Here is a 20,162-nt window from a genome sequence, read left to right on the forward strand (position 1 = left end):
CATCTGCACAGTAGGAAAATCAATTTATTTCAACTTTCTTCTAGGAAATTATCATTATCCTAGCTTAATTCAGTTGTTTGCAAATTTTAATTGTGTAAGCTTAATTATTACTTTAATATGGCTTCCTTCCTTATAAATGCTTTTAAAAAGCACAAAACACCAATGTTTGCAAAATTGAAACGAAAATTAGATCTTTGCATTAAAAGCTTAAGAGAAGAAATGATGTTGGTGTTTAACCAAAGTATGCTTCTGTGTATGTGAGAGGAATGGGGGTAAGGGATGAAGAGTAATGTGTATTGTTCTTATATTATTTTATTTTATTTTTTTCAGTGCTCTATGAAACAATACACCTGTGTCACTATATTTCATGAATGTATAATAGTAATATGTTATTACAATAAAAATGATGCTTATTCTGCTAATCTTTGTAATGCATTACGTCAGCTGCTCCAATGAAAAGATTCTCTTGCTTTGAGTAAACCTTTGTTTTGTATTTCAAAAGGTCATTTGTAAATCAGATGCCTAGAATTCAGAATTCTTCTTTATAGAAAGATGCCTCATAACTATTGGTGAGATTTTCATGCTATTCTACAAAGGTTAATCTAACCCCCAAACCTCGTATTGAATTTTAACAGTGATAATAACCATCCTATTAACAGTGTAGTTGTTAAGGTTTGAAACCCAACTCTGATTCTTTACTAGTTGTGCTACCATGAGTTAAATACATAAACCAGTGGGATTCCCAAACAAACTTCGGTAATAAACTGACTACAAATGAATCACTTGGGGTGCCTGTTAAAATATATAGATTAGGCTCTACCTTTGATATTTTAATTTGGCAACCCAAAGTAGGGCCAGGGAAATGTTTCTTTGTTTGAATTCTCCAGGGCATTCTGAGAGCTAGGTTTGGGAATGACTAGCAACTGCTCTAAGTTTCAGTTTATATACATGTCAATCACTGTTACTAACAATACCTCAGAAAGTTATTGTAAGGGTTAAATGAAAAATTATATAATATGCAGTTTGTCTGATGCAGAGAGAGCACTCAGTAAATGTTAGCTATTATTATTACTACCACCACCCAAGAAGCAATTGCCAGGTATTTCAGTATTCAAGAGGAAGACTCTTCACTGTAACTTTTAAGTTTTATATTTTTAATTAGAGGCCAATGCACGAAATTCGTGCAAGAGTAGGCCTTCCTTCCCCTGGCTGCCAGCACCGGCTTCCCTCTGGCACCCAGGACCCCGGCTTCCCTCTGACTGCCAGCAGGCACCTGGGACCCTGCTTCCCTTGCAGCCCCGGCTTCATCCGGAAGGACATCGGGTCTAATTAGCATATTACGCTTTTATTATAAATTATTCTTAGAAAATAATATGTGCTCTTGGCAACAAGTCTAACAGTACAGAGATATATAACAGAAATATTATAAATGGTTCTCTACCTCCTCCAATCAGACTCCCCTGAGATAATGTGAGCATTATTTAATATGTATTATTGCTCAGTCTATTCGTCTCTCTCTCTCTCTCTCTCTCTCTCTCTCTCTCACACACACACACACACACACACACACACACAATACTCTGCACCCTGTATGTGTCAGAATCATGCTTCTGGGTCTTTTAAAAGTAGCATTAGAGGAAGGACTTCTGTTACTTTTGCCAGCATAGAACCCATATTTCCTCATCCTGATATCGGCAATCCAACTTTCCCTTGGGAAACCCTGCTCCGTAATCTTCTCTTTTCAGTTCATGCAATTTGAGTAGGACTGGCTTCACCACTGAGCTCCAGTCAGTAATGGGCACATAATTCAGACCTAGACAACCATGAAATTCCACCACCTCCCCTCCCCCTGCCATAGTGATTGCCTCAGGAATTAACATGTGACTTAAGCCAGGCCAATAAGACCAGTACTTTTGCTGTAACTACTAGGAAACAGGTGTTTTTCTACTGGGTTGTTATGCTGGAAGAACACAAACGACTGTAACCAGTTTAGGAAGAGCCGTTTAAGAATAAAATCCACACAAAGAAAGTAGAGTCAGGAGACAGAGAAGACAGATGTTCTCCAGGTGACACTGTTATAAGCACTACATGTAGTCATGCAGGAAGCCAGTCTATCTCTTGATCTTCTCAGGTACATGTGTCAACTGATATTCCTTTTGGCTTATACAAGTTTGAATTTTGTTTCTGTTACTTATAACAAGCAAAATAAACTTTAACATATTGCATATTACTCCATAATAGAGAACTATCATCATTTATTCAATAATTTCCCTTTTGAAACATAGTTAAATGGTTTTCACCTTTTCCCCTCACTATAAACAACACTGCAACAATTGTCCTTTTGTATTTATGGCACTTAAACTACCACAGGGCAGGAGCATAAGTATATGAGAGCAAACAGCAAGAAAAGATTAGAAACTAACCAAGGTCAAAATTAAGGAGCCCTTTCCTTGCATACCTGAATGAACCTGGGCTTTATAGGGGGAGTCAATGGTGCTATGTGACACACCGAGAGAGATGAGATTAGTTTTGTGGAAACATCCTCCAGAAGCAATGTTAAGGTGAACTGGAAGTAGTTATCTGGGGATTAGGAGTAGGAGAATAATGCTGCATTAGTACAGGTAAGAGCTAATAAGAGAATCTCCGTGATGGTAGTGGGGAAATGGTTTCAAAATACATCTGCAAGGTACCTAAAATTAACATTAAACCATTAAGATCCAAAAAAAAAACCACACCACACAAAAATTGAAACACATACCTAAAGACAGCTCCCAATGAAGGAATAGCACTAGTAGTCATTTTGAATCACAAGACTGCTGGGCTAGAAGCATGTTCTTGACCTAGAGACAGCCAGAAATCTACTGCCTTGCCAGTTCCTAGCATTAAATGCTTTGCTAAACAGAGATTTATTTTTTTAGCTGAACCACAGTTCCTTTCTGGAATTTGAAGTGTACCATACTGAGGTAATAAAGGAGTTATTAACTGGAGCTAAAGCTGAAAGGATACATAAAGAGGAAAGTCATGATGTAGAGTTGAATGTGAAGTCAAGAGAGAGTCAAAATGCATGACGGACAGCCAGTTCTGCCTCCACCTGGGCAGAATCTGCCTTTTTTTTTTCTTCTTCAGAATCTACTTTAATGCATGTGTTTTCTGAGGCCTATCATCTTGAGAGAATGACTTCTTTGCAATAGTAAAGGCCTAACTAAAACAACTTAATGGATTTGTCAAGATATCATTTCTAAAATCAAAATGTAGTAATTGATAGTGAGGAAGGTAAAAGAAAGAGGGAAGAATTTTAAATGATTAGGGTTTCTAGAATGGGAAGAGGTGGGGATGCTATTGAGAAAGAGAATATGGTGTGAAGAAGGTGATTTAAATATACAGTGAATTAAGTTTTGGACATTATAAGTCTGAAATGTCTGTGGACTATCTGTAAGGAGGCTGAAATCCACAGCTCAAAAGACTAATACATAGTAGTCTAAGTCACAGAATCATAGCAATATCAAAAGAGAACCCAAGTGTTCTCTGACAAGTTAGCTGTACAGAGACAAGACCCTTACTACCATCTGGCCTTGTCCAGTGGAGGAACTGAGCTCTCTGCTCTGAGCCACTGTGTGCTCTTCTGTCCTGGAGCTACGGCTCCCCACCAGATGAAAATGAGGCCAGGAAGAGCTCTAGGTCTAAGGAAAAAACTGAAAGGATTGAAATCTAAAATTGGCAGCAGAGTCATAGTTTCCTGTCTGCCTCTCCCATGAAGTTTTTGTGACCTATAAAATTCTGTACAGAGTATATTTGAGGTTTTCTTTTATTTTTCTTACTAGTGGCCTGGTGCACAAAATTCGTGCACATTAAAAGGGAATTAATTAGAAGAAATATTTTAATATTGTTATTTTGTTTCCATCTCTCCATGTCAGTCTCTCCCAATCTCTGTCTTTGTTTTTCTCAGCAGTCCTCCAGGCCTCCCTGCCTCCCACTTTCCCTCTTCCTCTTTCCCGGCTGAGAGGGGGTGGGACCAGTGGGGGCAGCTCCACCCTCTGCCTGCCCTGGGGCCTCATTCTGAGAGAGGCTCTGAGAGCAAGCTGGGAGGGAGGGAAAGAAAGGGAGAAAAGGCTGTCAGCTGGTGGGCGCTGTGTGTGTCTGTGCATGTGTGTGGTTGTGAGTGAGTGTGAGTGCTGTGCACTGTCTCTCATGGTGCCCCCGCAGAGAGGCCTGCGCTGCAGGCGCCATGGTAACCCAGGACTCACTGCCACCACGGTGCAGAGAGTAAGAGGGACTTGGGACACCTTTGGGAGGCAGTATGAAGATACTGGGAGTCTCCAGAGGGAGGGCACCTTCTCCATCCCTGCCTGTGGCTTTGGCTCCCCTGCTCACCTCTGAGCACCACATGTGAGTTGGGGAGGGGTTGGTGAAACATTTCAGTTCCTGGCCCCCACAGGCCTCCCTTCCATCCAGGCCTCTTCAGACCCAGTCTGTTTTGTTTCCATCTCTCCATCCCAGTCTCTCCCAGTCACTGTCTCTCTTTGCCTTTCTCAGCAGTCCTCCAGGCCTCCCTGCCTCCCTCTCTCCCTCTTCCTCTTTCCCGGCTGGGAGGGGGTGGGACCAGTGGGGGCAGCTCCACCCTCTGCCTGCCCTGGGGCCTCATTCTGAGAGAGGCTCCGAGAGCGAGCTGGGAGGGAGGGAAAGAAAGGGAGAAAACGTTGTGAGCTGGTGGACGCTGTGTGTGTCTGTGCATGTGTGCAGTTGTGAGTGAGTGTGAGTGCCGGCCCTGTCTCCCCCTGCCACAAGTCCCCACCCACCAGAGTCTGCTGCACATGCAGCCTGGGCATTAAGTCGAGACTTCAGTCGTTGTGGATGTTACGGACCCTGGCTCTTTATATATATAGATTTTTTGTTTGTTTTTCAATATGACTCTGCTGCCTACGATTATACAGCTAATAAGTAGTACAGCTGGGAATCCTCAGCACCCTCAAGTCACCATATTAGATAGGTTTCCTGGAAATCCCACTGATTTAACCCCAGAGGGTGTATGCATCAGGCCCATTCTATCTTCATTTGGCCTTTCTAAATCATTACAGAGAAGGGACACAATCTTACAGTATTTGATCCTGAAGAAAATATCCTGTTTTGAGGTTTCTGAGAAATCTCTGCTAAACTAGTAAGAATTTAAAGAGAGAGGAGGACACACATCTATTTACCCCTCTTACCAAAGTTTCATTTTTCATTATTTAGCCAAATTAGGGGAAGTCAAAATACACTACTTGTATTAAAGATTAGGTTAGAATATAAATACGGTTCATTTTATAATTATAAAAAAAATAAATTACCTTAGGCAATTTAGACACAGCAACTGAGATGAAGTTGGAGAGAAGACTTTCATGGGAAGGTGAAGAGTTGTTATTCAGAGTTGTTAAAGAGGCAAGCTAAGGATAAATCAAGTTTCTATACTTTCTCGATACCCTAACAACCCAGTTCTTGGGACTTCTTGGTCTTAACGCTATTTGAATTATCTGATTAAATGAGTTTCCCATCTTCCACCTTCCTTTCTTCATTCTTTTCCCATTGTTTCTCAACCTCCATTTGTTTTTTACACATTGCCAAGTTTTTGCCACCCATGGCTATTAAGTCTACTGACATAATTCCTTAACTTATGTTAAATTCAGAAACTCAGATATGAGTAATTTCTATAGCAAGCGAATAGCAAAACTAAGACTAAAGTCCTTGAGATTCCAAAGCCGATGGTCTCTCTATTACATCACATTGTCTCTAAGGTTCAATCAACTATGAGTTTATGTCATGCTAAATGGGAAAAAGTAAAACTGACCAAAAATGTCACAGATGAGTTCTCAAAAGAAAGACAGAATGAAGCAGAAAGAAAAACAATGGAAGGGGAAGCAATGCAAGCATCATACCTATTGTTAAGAAGGAGTTCACATCATTTCCATAAAAGCTTTCTAGGAACTAGCTTTAATTGAAGACAGCATGAATAAACAATCAATTTTCCAAGCTGTCACCTATGCTGTCTTTAGAGAAATTTCCCACAGCTTCTCTGAATTATTTGTTAAATCACACTGATGCTGTCTTATATAGCATATTATTAAAAATTCTCAGAAAGACACTTAAAAATTCATTTCTGCTTTTAAAAAAGTCACTGATTATCATGTTGTGGATATTGTTTACTCAGAATACACCTGAAAACATAAGATTCTTTGTGATTTTTTACTCTTGGTAATTAACCCACTGTAGGTAGTATAAAAAAATTGATGTAGGGCCCAGGTGGTGTGGGTCAGTGGTTGAACCAGGAGGTCACGATTCGATTCCAGTCAGGGCACATGCCTGGGTTGTGGGCTCGATCCCCAGTAGGGGGTGTGCAGAAGGCAGCTGATTAATGATTATCTCTCATCATTGATGTTTCTATCTCTCTCCCTCTCCTTTCCTCTCTGAAATCAATAAAAACATTTTTTTAAACTGATGTAGGAAAGAGAAGCCAATATAAGATAGGTAGTATGAAAAGCAATTTCTAATACACTGAGCATCATTTTGGGGCAGGATGGCTATTTACTCAGCTATATTCTCCCAGGTAAACTTGTTTTCAATTCTAGTAAAGTCAAATGGGGAAAACCAAACTTGCTATCTCTCTACATTTGCTATCATTTTTAAAAATTCTGTTAAGAGAAACTACAATATAGTATTTCTTACCTCCGTGCAACATAATAAAATATAGGATTCCCAGCTTTGGAAGTCCCAGCTTGGTAGAAAATATTTAATGTTTTCAAAGCCTTGAACTCCTCTTTTTCATGTACTTGATGTCTGCAAGAAAAAAAAAAATCAGAATGAGTCATAGGCTTTATATTGTCCACTGAGTACTTAGGAAAATCTACAATTAGACCAATGATAAAATATGCAAAATGACAAAATATTAAGAGAGGTAGATATGTGTCTTTCTCCCTCTCTCTGAAGGGCAACTTGACAACATGTACCAAAATTTTCAAGGTGTCACTCTTTGAACAACAAAGAGTAATTCTTAGGACTACCCTAAGAAAACTAGTGGACAAGGATACTTACCATACAATTGTTTTCAATCATGGGATTTTTTTTCCCACAAAGAAGCTTTTGAGTATTTATTTATTGATTTTTAAGAGTTCAGTTTATCAACTCTTTTCTGGTTTATTGATTTTGAATGAGTGAGAAAGGCCTTCCTTTGCCCATATTTTCTTCTTCACGGGAGTTGATTCTCATGACTGGTATAAGCATCTTTTTCCAGATAGTTACTCAGTTGTATCACCACCATTTATTAACAGTCCATTCTAATCTGCCTGATTCTGAATACCACTTTTATCATATATTAAATTCCCATATGGATTTATTTCTGAAAAAATCATGATTTATTTTTTATTCATTCTGCTGAACACTCAGTGTGTGTCTTTAACCTGCGATTTATGTCATTCACCAACCTTGGAAAATTCTCATCTGTTGTTTCTTCAAATATTACCTCTTCACTATTCTCTCTAAGCTCTATTTCTGAAACACCAACTAGACACATTAGACCCTCCTATTCTATCATCTAACCTCTGTTAACTTCTTTCATATTTTCCATTTCATTATGTTTCTGCCCTGACTAGATGCTATTTCATTTGCTCAGAAATTATCTTCCAGCTGTATATTTTTAAAATAACTTATTTTAAAAATATATTTTCTTTTACCTAATATTTCTATGTGTCTTGCATCTGGGGCATGAGGGAGAGGAGAAGTTATATTATCTCATTCCACAATATTGTTGGTACCTGGTTAACATTTGTTTAATATTAATGGAAACAACCTAGATATCATTTGATAAGGGCAACAGGTACACATGTATATAAATGACTGGGAGACTATTTGCCAAATGTTAACTGAATTATCTCTAAGAGGCAAAGTAACAAAAAATTTTAACTTTTTTCTTTAGATTTGTTTTGAATAATTTAATAATTTTTATTTTTATAGTTGAGAAAATTATAAAGCTACCCTCATTAAAAAAAAAAAAAGAAAAATGGGTCTTAAAGAGCATTAATGGGAACTTAGAAGAGAACAATAATAACACCAAACATTTATTAAATATTTTATATATAGTATATCAGACACTGTTCTAAGTATCCTACACATATTAAATCATTTAGTCATCAAAAGCACAGAAGATTGTAATGAAAGGTAGGGTCTTAGGTAAAAGGAGTAATGAGGTTTCCTTAGAGAAATGGCTAGGACATCCTAAGGAATGTTGAATAAAAAATAGGTTTATATTTTTGCATTATGTAATTTTCAATAAGGCAATATGAAAGCTTTGTGTGGAAAGTATTTATTTTAATTAATAGGAATAAACATTTGTTACATTGAGAACAATATAACAGAGCTAAACATAAACATTAAGCTAGAAAGGAGACTGTTATGAATTCATACACTTTTCAACAATATCAAAGAATTGAAGTCACGTGTACAGAAATTACTATGACCTACAGTAACTCCCCCTTATTCCGAGGGTACACGTTCCAAGCCCTTTAGTGGATGCCTGAAAACACAAATAGTACCAAACCCTATATATATACTATTGTTTCTTCCTATACACACATACCTATAATAAAGTTCAATTTATAAATTAGGCACGGTATCAGAAAAACCGAAATAACTAATAACAAAATAGAACAATTATAATGACATATTATAATAAAACTTATGTGAATGGCTTTGTGTTCGTTATTAAGTAAAATAAGGGTACCTGACTATGAGCACTGCAATAGTTTATCTGATGACCGAGACAGCTACTAAGTGACAAACAGGTAGGTAGCATATACAGCATGGATATACTAAACAAAGGGATGATTCACATTCCAGGAAGGACAGAGCAGGACAGCACGAGATTTCATCCCACTACTCAGAACAGTGCATAATTTAAAACTTATGAATTATTTATTTCAGGAATTTTTCATTTAGTACTTTCAGACTACATTTGACCACAAGTAACTGAAACTGTGGAAAGCTAAACTGTGGATAAGGGAGAATTATTGTATATGTAATATGATTAATAACAGACACTTACAATGCAAGGCACATTATATGTAAAATCTTATAGCAATATTGAAGTATACTAATTTTTTGAGCCTCAATCTAAATACCATTAACTTTTAGGAGGGTTCTGAAAAATGTTGCAGTGTGGTATAAAGAGTTCAGCACTTAGAACCAAAGGACCTATGAATTAGATGTGGAATCTTGGGCAAATTAATTATTCATTTTGAGCTATATTTTTTTTTAATATTTCAATTACAGTTTACAGTCAATATTATTCTGTATTAGTTTCAGGTGTACAGCATAGTGATTAGATAATCATATACTTTACAAAGTGGTTCCCAAATATTTCAAGTACTACATAAATAGTTACTACAATCCTATCTAATAAAGAGGGAATATGCTAATTGACCATCACTCCATCACAAAGATGGCTGCACCCACAGCTGAGGCCAAGTTCCCATAAGGAGCCTTAACGAGCAATCAGCAGGGACCTGAGGCTACACCCTCCCCCGCCCCCATGGGGCTTGACAGGGGACCTCAAGCCGTGTCCCCCACCTGGCAGGGCTTGACAGGGGATCTCAGGCCACGCCCCCCACCTGGCAAGGCTTGACAGGGGACCTCAGGCCGCACCCCCCCCACCCAACGGGGCTTGACGGGGGACTTTAAGGTGCGCTTCCCGTCCTGGTTCTGGGCTAGGGGACCTCAGGCTGCTCCCCCCGCCCCAGCGCCAGGCCGGGGGACCTCAGGCCGCACCCCCCACTGGGCGGGGCTTGATGGGGGACCTGAGGCTACGCCCCCTGCCCGGCAGGGCTTGACAAGGGTGGGACTGGCTGGGTCTGGATCTAGCCCAATGTGTGGGGGGGGGCTGGGGCTGGGTCTCACGCGATTTTGAGGTGCATGTGGGTGGGCGGGGACTTGACTCTGGGTCCCGTGGTGAGCCCCAGACTCTGACAGGAGGAAGGTTTTCATATACATTTTACTAATTTTCTTTCATCTCTGACACTTCTATTATAGAGAAAGGGCAAATAGCAATATTAAATTATGTCCTCTAATTTTAATGTGCACGAATTTCATGCACCGGGTCATTAGTATTATTATATTTTCTTTAACTATAATATGAAAATAATCTTATCCACGCTCTTTTATAAGTACTAATGCAAAACACCTCAAAGCAACATGACAAAGTACTATGCAATAAGATACTATTATTTTTATAAGAAAATCAAAACAATGCATATTTCAACAATATAAAAGTTAAGAAAAAAGTTAAATCCCAAAACATGGCAATGTAGTTAGTTTATTAGGTACATCTTTCCTGATAATCCTCTATCAAAAATATAAGCATATGGAACAGCTGGCCTAGTAGTAAACCTTGCACCTCAACCAAAAAGAAAGCAATCAAGGTGGTACTTTACCTAGTCATAAATTCCTCAAACTTTGAACTGGTAAGATTAAGGCTGGACCAGTGTGTATCTGCCACAGGTTTGTGCTCTGGAGGACCCAGGTATGCAAGAAGTGTTGCCATCTTATCAAAAGGTCGTCTTCCAACAGCTTTGTGATCCCTAGATATAACAAACTGCTTAGAAAAGTGGAGCAGTTCACATTTAGCAGTACACATTTCTTTACAGTGTCATTCATTGCCTTTTTTCCATTGTCAGTTGGGGGTTTCTGCTTATTTGTGAATAGCACCAAAAAGATGTCAGGGGTTATAAGTTATAGACTGAGACTTCTTAGAAACAGGACCACTCCCAAAATACAAAATTTACATAAACAATTCTTATTTTCCTAGTATTCTTAATCTATTACCATTAAGTGGGCAATTAGTAAGTAAAAGTAACCTTCTGATCCACTTTTTCTCAGGATAAAAATAATCCATTTTGAGAAACAACTAAGTAAGAATTAGACATGTTGTCCCTAATATCATATTTCTGCTTAACCAGGGTAAATATGGATTTTCAATAACTATTCAATATTTAAAACTATCTATATAATAAAAGCCTAAGCGACCATTATGGCAGAACAACCAGAACAACCAGTCACTATGATGCGCACTGACCACCAGGAGGCAGATACTCAACAGAGGAGCTGCCCCCTGGTGGTCAGTGTGCTCCCACAGGGGGAGTGCCGCTCAGCCAGAAGCTGAGCTCACAGCTGGCAAGCATAGCAGCGGTGGTGGGAGCCTCTCCCACCTCCACAGCAGTGCTAAGGAGCGTGAGCCAAGTGGTAAAGAGCAGCAAGCAGGCGGCAGTAAGGAGCAAGGGGTCCTGGACTGCGAGAAGGATGTCCGCCAAGGAGTCCTGGACTGTGAAAGGGCGCAGGCCGGGCTGAGGGACACCCCCGTCCAGTGCACGAATTTTGTGCACCGGGCCTCTAGTATAAGGATAACAAGATACTATTTCACAAACATCAAATTGGTAAAAAAAAAAAAAAAAAAAAAAGAAATCTGCTAATGCCAAACATTGGTGAGAATGTGTATAAAGAGGTACTCTCATACAGTGCTGGTCAAAGTGTGGATTAGCATGTACACTTTGAAAAGCAATGTGGTGGTATCTAGTAAAGTTGAGACTCTGTATACCCCGGAATGCTGCAATTATACATCTAGGTAATACACAAGGACAAAAGTATGGAATTCTTTATTACAACACTATTTAAAACAGTGAAAAACAGGAAACAAACATAAGTATCCATCAATTAGGAAATACAAAAAATAAATTGATATAATCAGTCAATGAAATATTAACGTAAGTTAAATAAGACATATCAAATAGAATATTGTGTAAAGAGACTATATTCAATATCCTAATATATAAAAAGCCAGGGGCTGTCACGACCGAAACTGGACAGACAACCAAACAGCAGGCTGTGTGAGGTGACCACGTCAGCAGGGGTGTTAGTGAGGGACGACCAAACGACTGAACAGCAGGCTGCATGGGGCAACCAGGCCGGCAGGGGAGCAGTAACAGGCAACCAGGCCGGTGGGGGGACAGTTGGGGGCAACCAGGCCAGTGGGGGGAGGGGCAGTTAGGGGCAACCATGTCGGCATGGGGGGGCAGTTGGGGAAGACCAGGCGGGCGGGGGGGGCAGTTAGGGGTGATCAGGCTGGCAGACGGAGGCGGTTAGGGGTGATTAGGCTGGCAGGGGTGCAGTTAGGGGCATTCAGGCAGGCAGGCAGGTGAGTAGTTAGGATCCAGTGGTCCTGGATTGTGAGAGGAATGTCCGACTGGCAAGTGGACATCCCCCAAGTGTTCCCAGATTGGAGAGAGTGCAGGCTGGGCTGAGGGTACTGCCCCCCCCCCCCCCCCCCCGCCACCGCACGAATTTCGTGCACTGGGTCTCTAGTATTTCTATAAAATTTGAAAACACACGTAACTGTATTTTTATATCTATGACATATGTACCTATTGTTTCTTTATTTTGTCAGTTATACAGAAAGAAGAAATATCTTTTTCTCCCAAGAAATAAAATATAAAGATCTGAAGTAATACAGCAAAATGAGTGTTAAAGCTAAGTGGTAGACATGGATCTCTACTGTAGTATGTTCTATACTTCTTTTGTATGCTGCTCTTCAGATGCCAATACTCACTGATCTTCTAGTAAATTTAAACTTTTGTCTCAAAGCACATTACGTGTGATAGTTTGCAAACCACAAAACCCAAAAGGCTAATTTGTTGTTTCTTAGCTTAACATTTTTTAAAAAAACCTCTGTAGCTTGTTGATCATTTAACATGACTTACCCTTTGCCTAGATATTTTTAGAAAGTGTCTACATTTCTATATTTCTTTTTCCAAACCATAATTCTAATTCTAAGATGATGCAAAGTAAAAAGCATTATTCATAAGCAATAATTTTATTAATATAAACTTAAATATACTATAGACTTAAACAGAATTTTCAATATGCCCATGAGTGAAAAAACTTACCTGTTGCTGGAAAGATACTGGCCAATTTTCTCTTGATTGTTCCAGAGTAGACGATGTAAAGCAAGCACATTGCCATCACTGATGAAGGAAAGACTATGATTTACTGCATCACTTGTAGGGCAATCAGATGCTATATCAAGGAAAAACCTTCAAAAATACAAAATCATTAGAATTTTAAAAACCAGACACACTCATATCTATATCTGAATTAAATTTATATAAATTTAATAGTTAGGATAGCAACTTTATGAAGTAACTGAGATTACAAATACTGAGGGCTTATTCACATGTATCTGTCATTACATGAGAAAAGAAGGGACAAGGAGAAATTTGGTTTTCTATTTCTGATACAGATTCACAGTAGGCTCTGAAGTCAGACATAAACCAAGTTTAGATGGATGAGGCCTTGGAGGGAATCCAGTAACTTACAGATAAGGAAATGGAGGCCCAGACAGACAAAAAAAACCTCTCCTAAATCATATCACCTGTTAGGCCACAGCCAGGCTCAGAGCCTTGGCTCTCTTAACTTTTTATGAACAATCTGCTAGCTAGACTATGAATCCTGGGCTAACCTTCACTTTTTCCCCAATATGGTTTGCAGTCAAACAATATACCTTTTAAATTCCAATTAGAAAAAAGTTGGTATAAAGTATAATGAAAAAACTGGAAGAGAGTTGCACAGTCAAGCTTAAACTGTGTGTCAGATCAACTAGAGTCACACTGCAGGAAAGGTAGAATTCTGGACATTAACTTGCATTTATAAAGCCTTTTCTCATAAACTATCTCATTTGTTTCTCTAAAATCAACTCAGACAGGCAAATAAAATATAATCCCTAGTTTACAGATAAAACAACAACTCAGAAATGAACAGAAAGCAACTATTTAGTTATGGAGACCTAAAAGACTTCAAGTTTTCTAAAATCATGAAAGTTTAACAGTTGTCCAGTTACTCATGAACAAAATTGTATACATCTGCATTATTTGGTTGAAAGAGTAACATTTTAGTTCAGATACATTTCCAAGTTGAAGTATCAAAAATATTCTAACATAAAAAAATTGTGACTTTACAGTTATACATTATCTATATGAACCATTTTGGTTTCAGGTTTGGTTTTTCTTTACTAAAAGGAATCGTTTCCTTCTTCCTCTGCTCCATAATGTAGTATCCTTAAATCTTTTATTTTAGTAATATGTCAAAAATCCCTTCAGGTTTTGAAATATGGAAATCACTACCAAATTATAAAGAATATGGATTTACTTCATCGCTGTCTTTTATGGCAAAATAAGGTTAACTATGTTCTGGACCTAGAGAGGGAAAAGAAAAAACCTTACACAAGTATATGGACTGAAGTGAAACTGAAAATATTTGATTCAAACAGAATCAACTAAGGAGCAGGCTGTTTACCTTCGTGCTGCATCGAAGTTGCTTTTCACAAAATCATTAAAAGGCCGCATATGCTCTTCTTTTGTGAAGAGAACATGATTGGCGATACTCTGAAGTATCTAAACAATGAAACAAGGTAATGAAGAGTCAGATTATTTATTGTATGATGTCTACACATTTGTATGTTCATTAAAAAACATGAATTTTGTCATCGATATAATTTCTACTGGTGGTTAAAATCAATTATTCCTCATTCTATAAATACTAGTTGTTGTTTCTATTCTTTCCCAAATATAATTATTATATATGCATGCAAATATTTACATACATAAAAATGAATATTAAACATTTTAATGTATTTTTTAACAAAAAAAATCATACAGTACACATTTTGGTCTCCATTTCAGAATTTCCAGTATGACTATGTGGAAGACTATCTTAAGAAGACATTTTCTAAAATATTTTCTCTTATAATAATACCCAGGTACCAGTCTAATGAATTCCTTTGTAATATAGACAAAAATAAAACAAAAGCATATATGTGAAAACTATAGGGCGTTTCGAACATAAACTCAAGAGGATGCACAGTGAATATGAAACTCTAAAATTTTAGTTGAAAGAGAAATTTAAAACAGATTATCAAAATAATTCTTCACCTTTGACATTAACTTCAAGCCCCTTTCGATTCTAGGTGGTGGCTTTTTATCTAAAATGCCTGCTTCATATGGTGAGACAATGGCAGGATTGATAAATCTGAGGAACATGGCACTTCCTACTGCACCGATGCTGTTCTGAGGGAAACGTTGGCTAACCACCTAAAAACAAGGAGTTGAGAATTGAATACGTGGCTTGAATTAAAACAAGGAAATGGAAGAAAGAACTCAAAGATCAAACTTTAAACAAAAGCTCTGATTTCCTTATTGAACAACACATTTCTATTTTTTCCTATTCTCAAAACATCAGTAAATAAAGCTCATCCTTAATTCTGGCCTTCATTTTAAAACATAATAAAGATATCTAAGAAAAAAGAAAAATCTCATAAGTGAATTGTATAGAAGAGACCTGAAAAAAAGGCCTTAATTTTTTTTTGTTTATAATGCAGGTTTGAAGAGTAACAAAAGCAGACCAAATTTCCACCAAGATTAATAAGACATGAGAGTATGGTCAACTTGTAAGACATGGCTAAGTTTTCAACAGCACACCCCTTAAACATCTAATACCTAATAGTAAATACTTACGTTTTGTTGTGTACCAGGTATAATTAAATTTCTTGAGCAAAATGCTTTCCATGTACAAAACAAAACTTAATTTTCTTAGATTCCTATCGAGAGAAAAAACTTACTTACAAGTAACATTATTGCCAGTTCCTTTCTTCATCAGAATGCTTTATAATATAAGGACCTATCTATTATTTAAACCATGGAAGAACGGGAATTCTTGGGACATAAAAGAAAAAAGGATCCCACCAGCAGAAAAGAGAACCTCTACGTGTACCTCAATTTATAATTCTGTCAAATATATACATAAAAAAGTTAAGGGCTCAAGAAATGGTTGCCCATACTGGAAAGCAATGTGAGCCCAATATTTTAAATGAATTTATTTTCTCTTTATAAACATTCTACTTTGAAGGTAAAGTAATAGATTTGGAAAGTTTATGAAACTGGCTCAGCTCTAATAATTGAAATGTAAATTTCAATTACTTTGAAATTTACATTTTTTACAGGTACAACTTTTCTCTCTTAGTATGGCTAGCTGCTGCTTAAAGCAAAGCCACTATAATGGCAAAGCCACATGACTCTATTCAGCATTCTGGGATTCCAGGGACGAAGCAGCATTTCAAAGGATACTGGGGGAAATGAGAAAGGGATTTATGTGCAGAATCTCACATAACTCTGATTTTCTTCACTATGTCTCAATGAAGTAAGACATCTTCTCCTGAATTCACATGGCTCACTGAATCCAGATTAACTCTGGAAAGAATAAAGATGATTTCATTTCATTCTATTCCCTTTAGTGAGTGCTTCGGTGGTATACATTTTAAATGTGTTTTTATTCACTGCCTAAAATCTCAAAACACTTTTCTATCATACCTGATCGGGATTTACTAAAAACAAAAAATGATATTTTAAGCCAAAGAAAATCTTTGTTAAGAGGTGAGAACAGAGGTGAGTTATAAGGAATTCTCTCCTTCATTTATGCTATGTAGCTTAGAAAACTTTTCTTGTGTTATAGTTCTTGGAGTGACACTGCATGAAGAACCTTACACTTAAATAAGGGGAAACTGGTGAAAGCAGCTAAATATAACAGCCTTAGTAGAATGGCTTTCAAACCGAAATACTGTGTTGAGTTATTTTTAGCTGAAATACAGTTTTAGAAGTAGAAGTAAGAAGAATATTCAAGTGCTTTCACACTCTAGTATAGTGTTTAACCATTGAAGAATAGGAACAGAAAAAAATGAACATATACCTACACACAGACAAAATTCTTCATACAGTTTCAGAATATTCACAGACCACCACTGCTACTGAGAGGTTCTTTTAGGACCCCCCCCCCAAATTTAATTTTAAAACAGAAGAAACATGTCAACAAACCTACAAAATTTTAAAGCCTTTAAAGAATGAGTTAGCAAGAAGAGGATTAAAAACTGTTTTATATTCAACTTCAAATAGGTTGTTGTTTTTAAATCAGTATATATTAAGTTTAATCCATTAAAATCAATCCTGAAATGGTTTTTAAAAGCTAAAAGATATAGTTTGGTTTCGAGAGAACCAGTTAATTTATAAAATACTAACCTGCTATAAAAGTGTCTTAAAAAATCAGTAACTTACATACACATCAAGAGTTCTTTTTAAATACATTTTGAAAGTAGCTATTTACTGGTTTTCTCTAGGACAAAAAAATTTTAACATATGACTCACATTTATACCTGATTTATACTTAACACTACTCAGTCTCAGAATTTAATGAAAATTTGAGTAAATTACTTCCCCCAAAAAAGTACTATACATTCACTATCTTCCACATCTCTAAAATAATTCATTTCAAAACTCAAAGAATCCACACATCAGAAACACACATTATTTCATGTATCATCTAATTATGTATCTCACTGATGATAGTATCACTATATTTTAAAACTAAAACCTGATAAAATATAATCAATATCAATACATATTTCTTTCTTTCACCACTAATTAACACCAATGTAGTTTTACCTCATAATAATACATATACTCATTTATTTTCTTAATCTGTAAAAATCTGATTTGGATCCAAAAGACATTCTGCATAAAGGTCAAAGTTGGGCCAGCCTGTATGCTGGAACCAGTTATCAGTCAAATGCCGACTTTATCCCCCCTAGTGAAAACTGAACTACATGTTACAAATAAATGCAGTCATAAACTATACACTAGCAAGAGGATTGCTATCCCTACATACTTAATTACCTGAGTTAGGAAGGCAATTAACTTCTCAATTATACATTATATATTTGAGTATAATAAACAGAATTACCTATAACACGACTATACAGCTACATTGCAGAAACCAGAATCTTCTCTATATATTTTACATATTCCCATCCATGATACACATACCCCAAAAGAAAGCTTGCTTTTAAAAGATCATTAGATTCTGTTAAGCCATAACTCCATAAGTCAGCATTTTAAATTTATATTGACTATACTGTCTTCATACTTTGGAACATGTGCTAAAATATCTCAAATTACCAATTATATTCCCTTTGTTTCCATGAGGACCTCATATCACCTGTGCTGACAAACACATTCCAAAATTGGTGTCACTCAAACACTTAAACAAAAAAATCTGAAAATAACACTAGTAGGAAAAAACACCACATTTCAAAGAACAATTTTAGACAAACCTTAATAAATAGAGCAATGTTAGGAAGGCTAGAAAACATGCTCTAGATAGAAACACAGAAAGCCTGAATTTTAATTTGTGATACACTACACAATGGCATTAGTAAAACACTGAACAAGAGTGTTAGAAACAGTAAATTAATTTCAACAGTGATGGTGTATATTATGTTAAACCCATGTATGCTGAGAATTAGAAGGCGGAAGCATTAGAAAGAAATGTTTTTATTAGGCAAGATGGACATCCAACCCAATTCATTTGCTCACAGCTGATCAAATTTACTTAACATAAAGTGAATACTGAATGGATATGAAAGCATATGTTTCCAAATTTTAATTTAGTTCTGAATTTAAAACAGAAATTTATTATTATATGGAAAGCTTAGACACAGAATGAAAGATGAAACCAGATGTATGCTCTAAATTATACCTTTTTAAGCTAACTACCTACATGACTCCTAAAGGTTTCCTTTACCTATTTCTCTAGAATTATTAGATTATATGTACAAAGACAGTGCCTGCTGGATAAGGATAAGTCATACTGACAGATAATGGCAAATTTAAAATGAATGCATGTTGTATTTTGGACAAATTTCACTCATGGGAAGAAAATAATCTTAACTACTCTAATTTTCTTACTTTTAAATTAGGCAAGTTCATAGTAGCAGGAGGTATATTCAGATCATGTCTGCAAAATGAGATATTTCTCTATAAATACAGACTCAATGAGTTTTCCTTAATTTCAAAAGTAGTATGTTCTCAGTTCCAATAGTTTAATAGTGATTTCCTCTAAGGTAAAAGTGGTTTTTAAGATTTTTATAATCTAAGCACAAATATCTAAATTCTGGCTGGATGGTCTAGATAAAAATATCAAAAGTAAAAAATAAAATTTAGCAACTTTTAGATAAATTTAGAAAGTGATACTTTCCCTCCACATACTTCTATCAATTAAGAAACACTTTCATTTCTAGAAAAAGAAACCACTCACATCACCTCAAATAAGAAGCAAGAATGAAGAGAGTCAGCATTTCCTAAGGCCTTGAAATTAAGTTTCTTTTGCATTCATTTACAATTTTAAAAAATAACAATAATAAAATTAAACCAGAGATGTAACAAATGCCCCCAAAATGCCTTTGGGATAAATCAAACCAAAGGAACACAGAGAATGTTTCAATGTAACTTAATTCCAGGGTTAATTGAAATGAAAGCTATTTTGTGCCAGAATTAGTAGAATGATTTTACAGTGAAGGTCAAATAGGCTGAAGTGAAGATGTTCTTAACAAACAGCAAAAGATTTTGGTTTTGCTTTGAAAGAAACAGCTAATAAAAAGTTCTCCAAACTTACTGATTTTTTGTTTTCCTTTTTTTCTTTTACTGTAGCTTTATTCAGTAGGGAGTGGCAAGTTGCCTACAGAACAGAGATGAGCACAAACAAGTCACAGCACCAACTACATACAGCAACAAAAACAATGTTGGCTTGTACATAAAATTACACGATCAATGTAACACAAATGGAATCAACAAAAAATTAGAAATCAACTGAATTTAGAGGGATGAATTTTATTTCTGGATTTTAATTTTTAATACATTTTTAAGCCAAAGCACTAAATAAACAGCAAGAAATGTTGAGATAATCATATCTACTATTTCTGGCTATAAATCACAGAAAAGCTCTCCCCAAGTGGATTTGAGGATATTTATATTTACATTTCAGTTAATTCCTAGCTTTTGATAAATTTTATAGGAAATGTTGAATACAAATAGTTCACACAATTAAAACATGTCTACATGATTTTTTTCTTGATATAGAATACTTCTCTGTGTATCCTTCAATTGACTTAAAGTTCTTTTTTCAATAGCTGGCATTTAATTTAAAGTCTACTTATTAAAAATAAACATTAAATGACTAAATAGAAAAATTCACTTTAGAGATTCTAATTTTAA

The 20,162-nt window shown here is 36.4% G+C and overlaps 1 protein-coding gene across 11 annotated transcripts in view; it reads right to left on the reverse strand.

The window, feature by feature from the left end:
- Positions 1-20,162, reverse strand: part of NF1 (neurofibromin 1) — a 242,644-nt gene that overhangs the window by 85,934 nt on the left and 136,548 nt on the right. For 9 of the 11 annotated variants that reach the window (XM_080680674.1, XM_080680681.1, XM_080680680.1 and 6 more), the window contains 6 exons: positions 19,564-19,626; positions 14,997-15,155; positions 14,362-14,459; positions 12,957-13,103; positions 10,452-10,598; positions 6,697-6,807 (listed from right to left, as the gene is read on the reverse strand). In XM_080680674.1, the coding sequence (XP_080536800.1) occupies positions 6,697-6,807; positions 10,452-10,598; positions 12,957-13,103; positions 14,362-14,459; positions 14,997-15,155; positions 19,564-19,626 (725 nt within the window). The remainder of the gene's footprint in view (positions 1-6,696; positions 6,808-10,451; positions 10,599-12,956; positions 13,104-14,361; positions 14,460-14,996; positions 15,156-19,563; positions 19,627-20,162) is intronic. The other 2 variants (XM_080680682.1, XM_080680679.1) reach the window with 1 other exon arrangement.

This window comes from Plecotus auritus, assembly GCF_963455305.1.
Source record: "Plecotus auritus genome assembly, chromosome: 7".
Lineage (NCBI taxonomy): Eukaryota > Metazoa > Chordata > Mammalia > Chiroptera > Vespertilionidae > Plecotus > Plecotus auritus.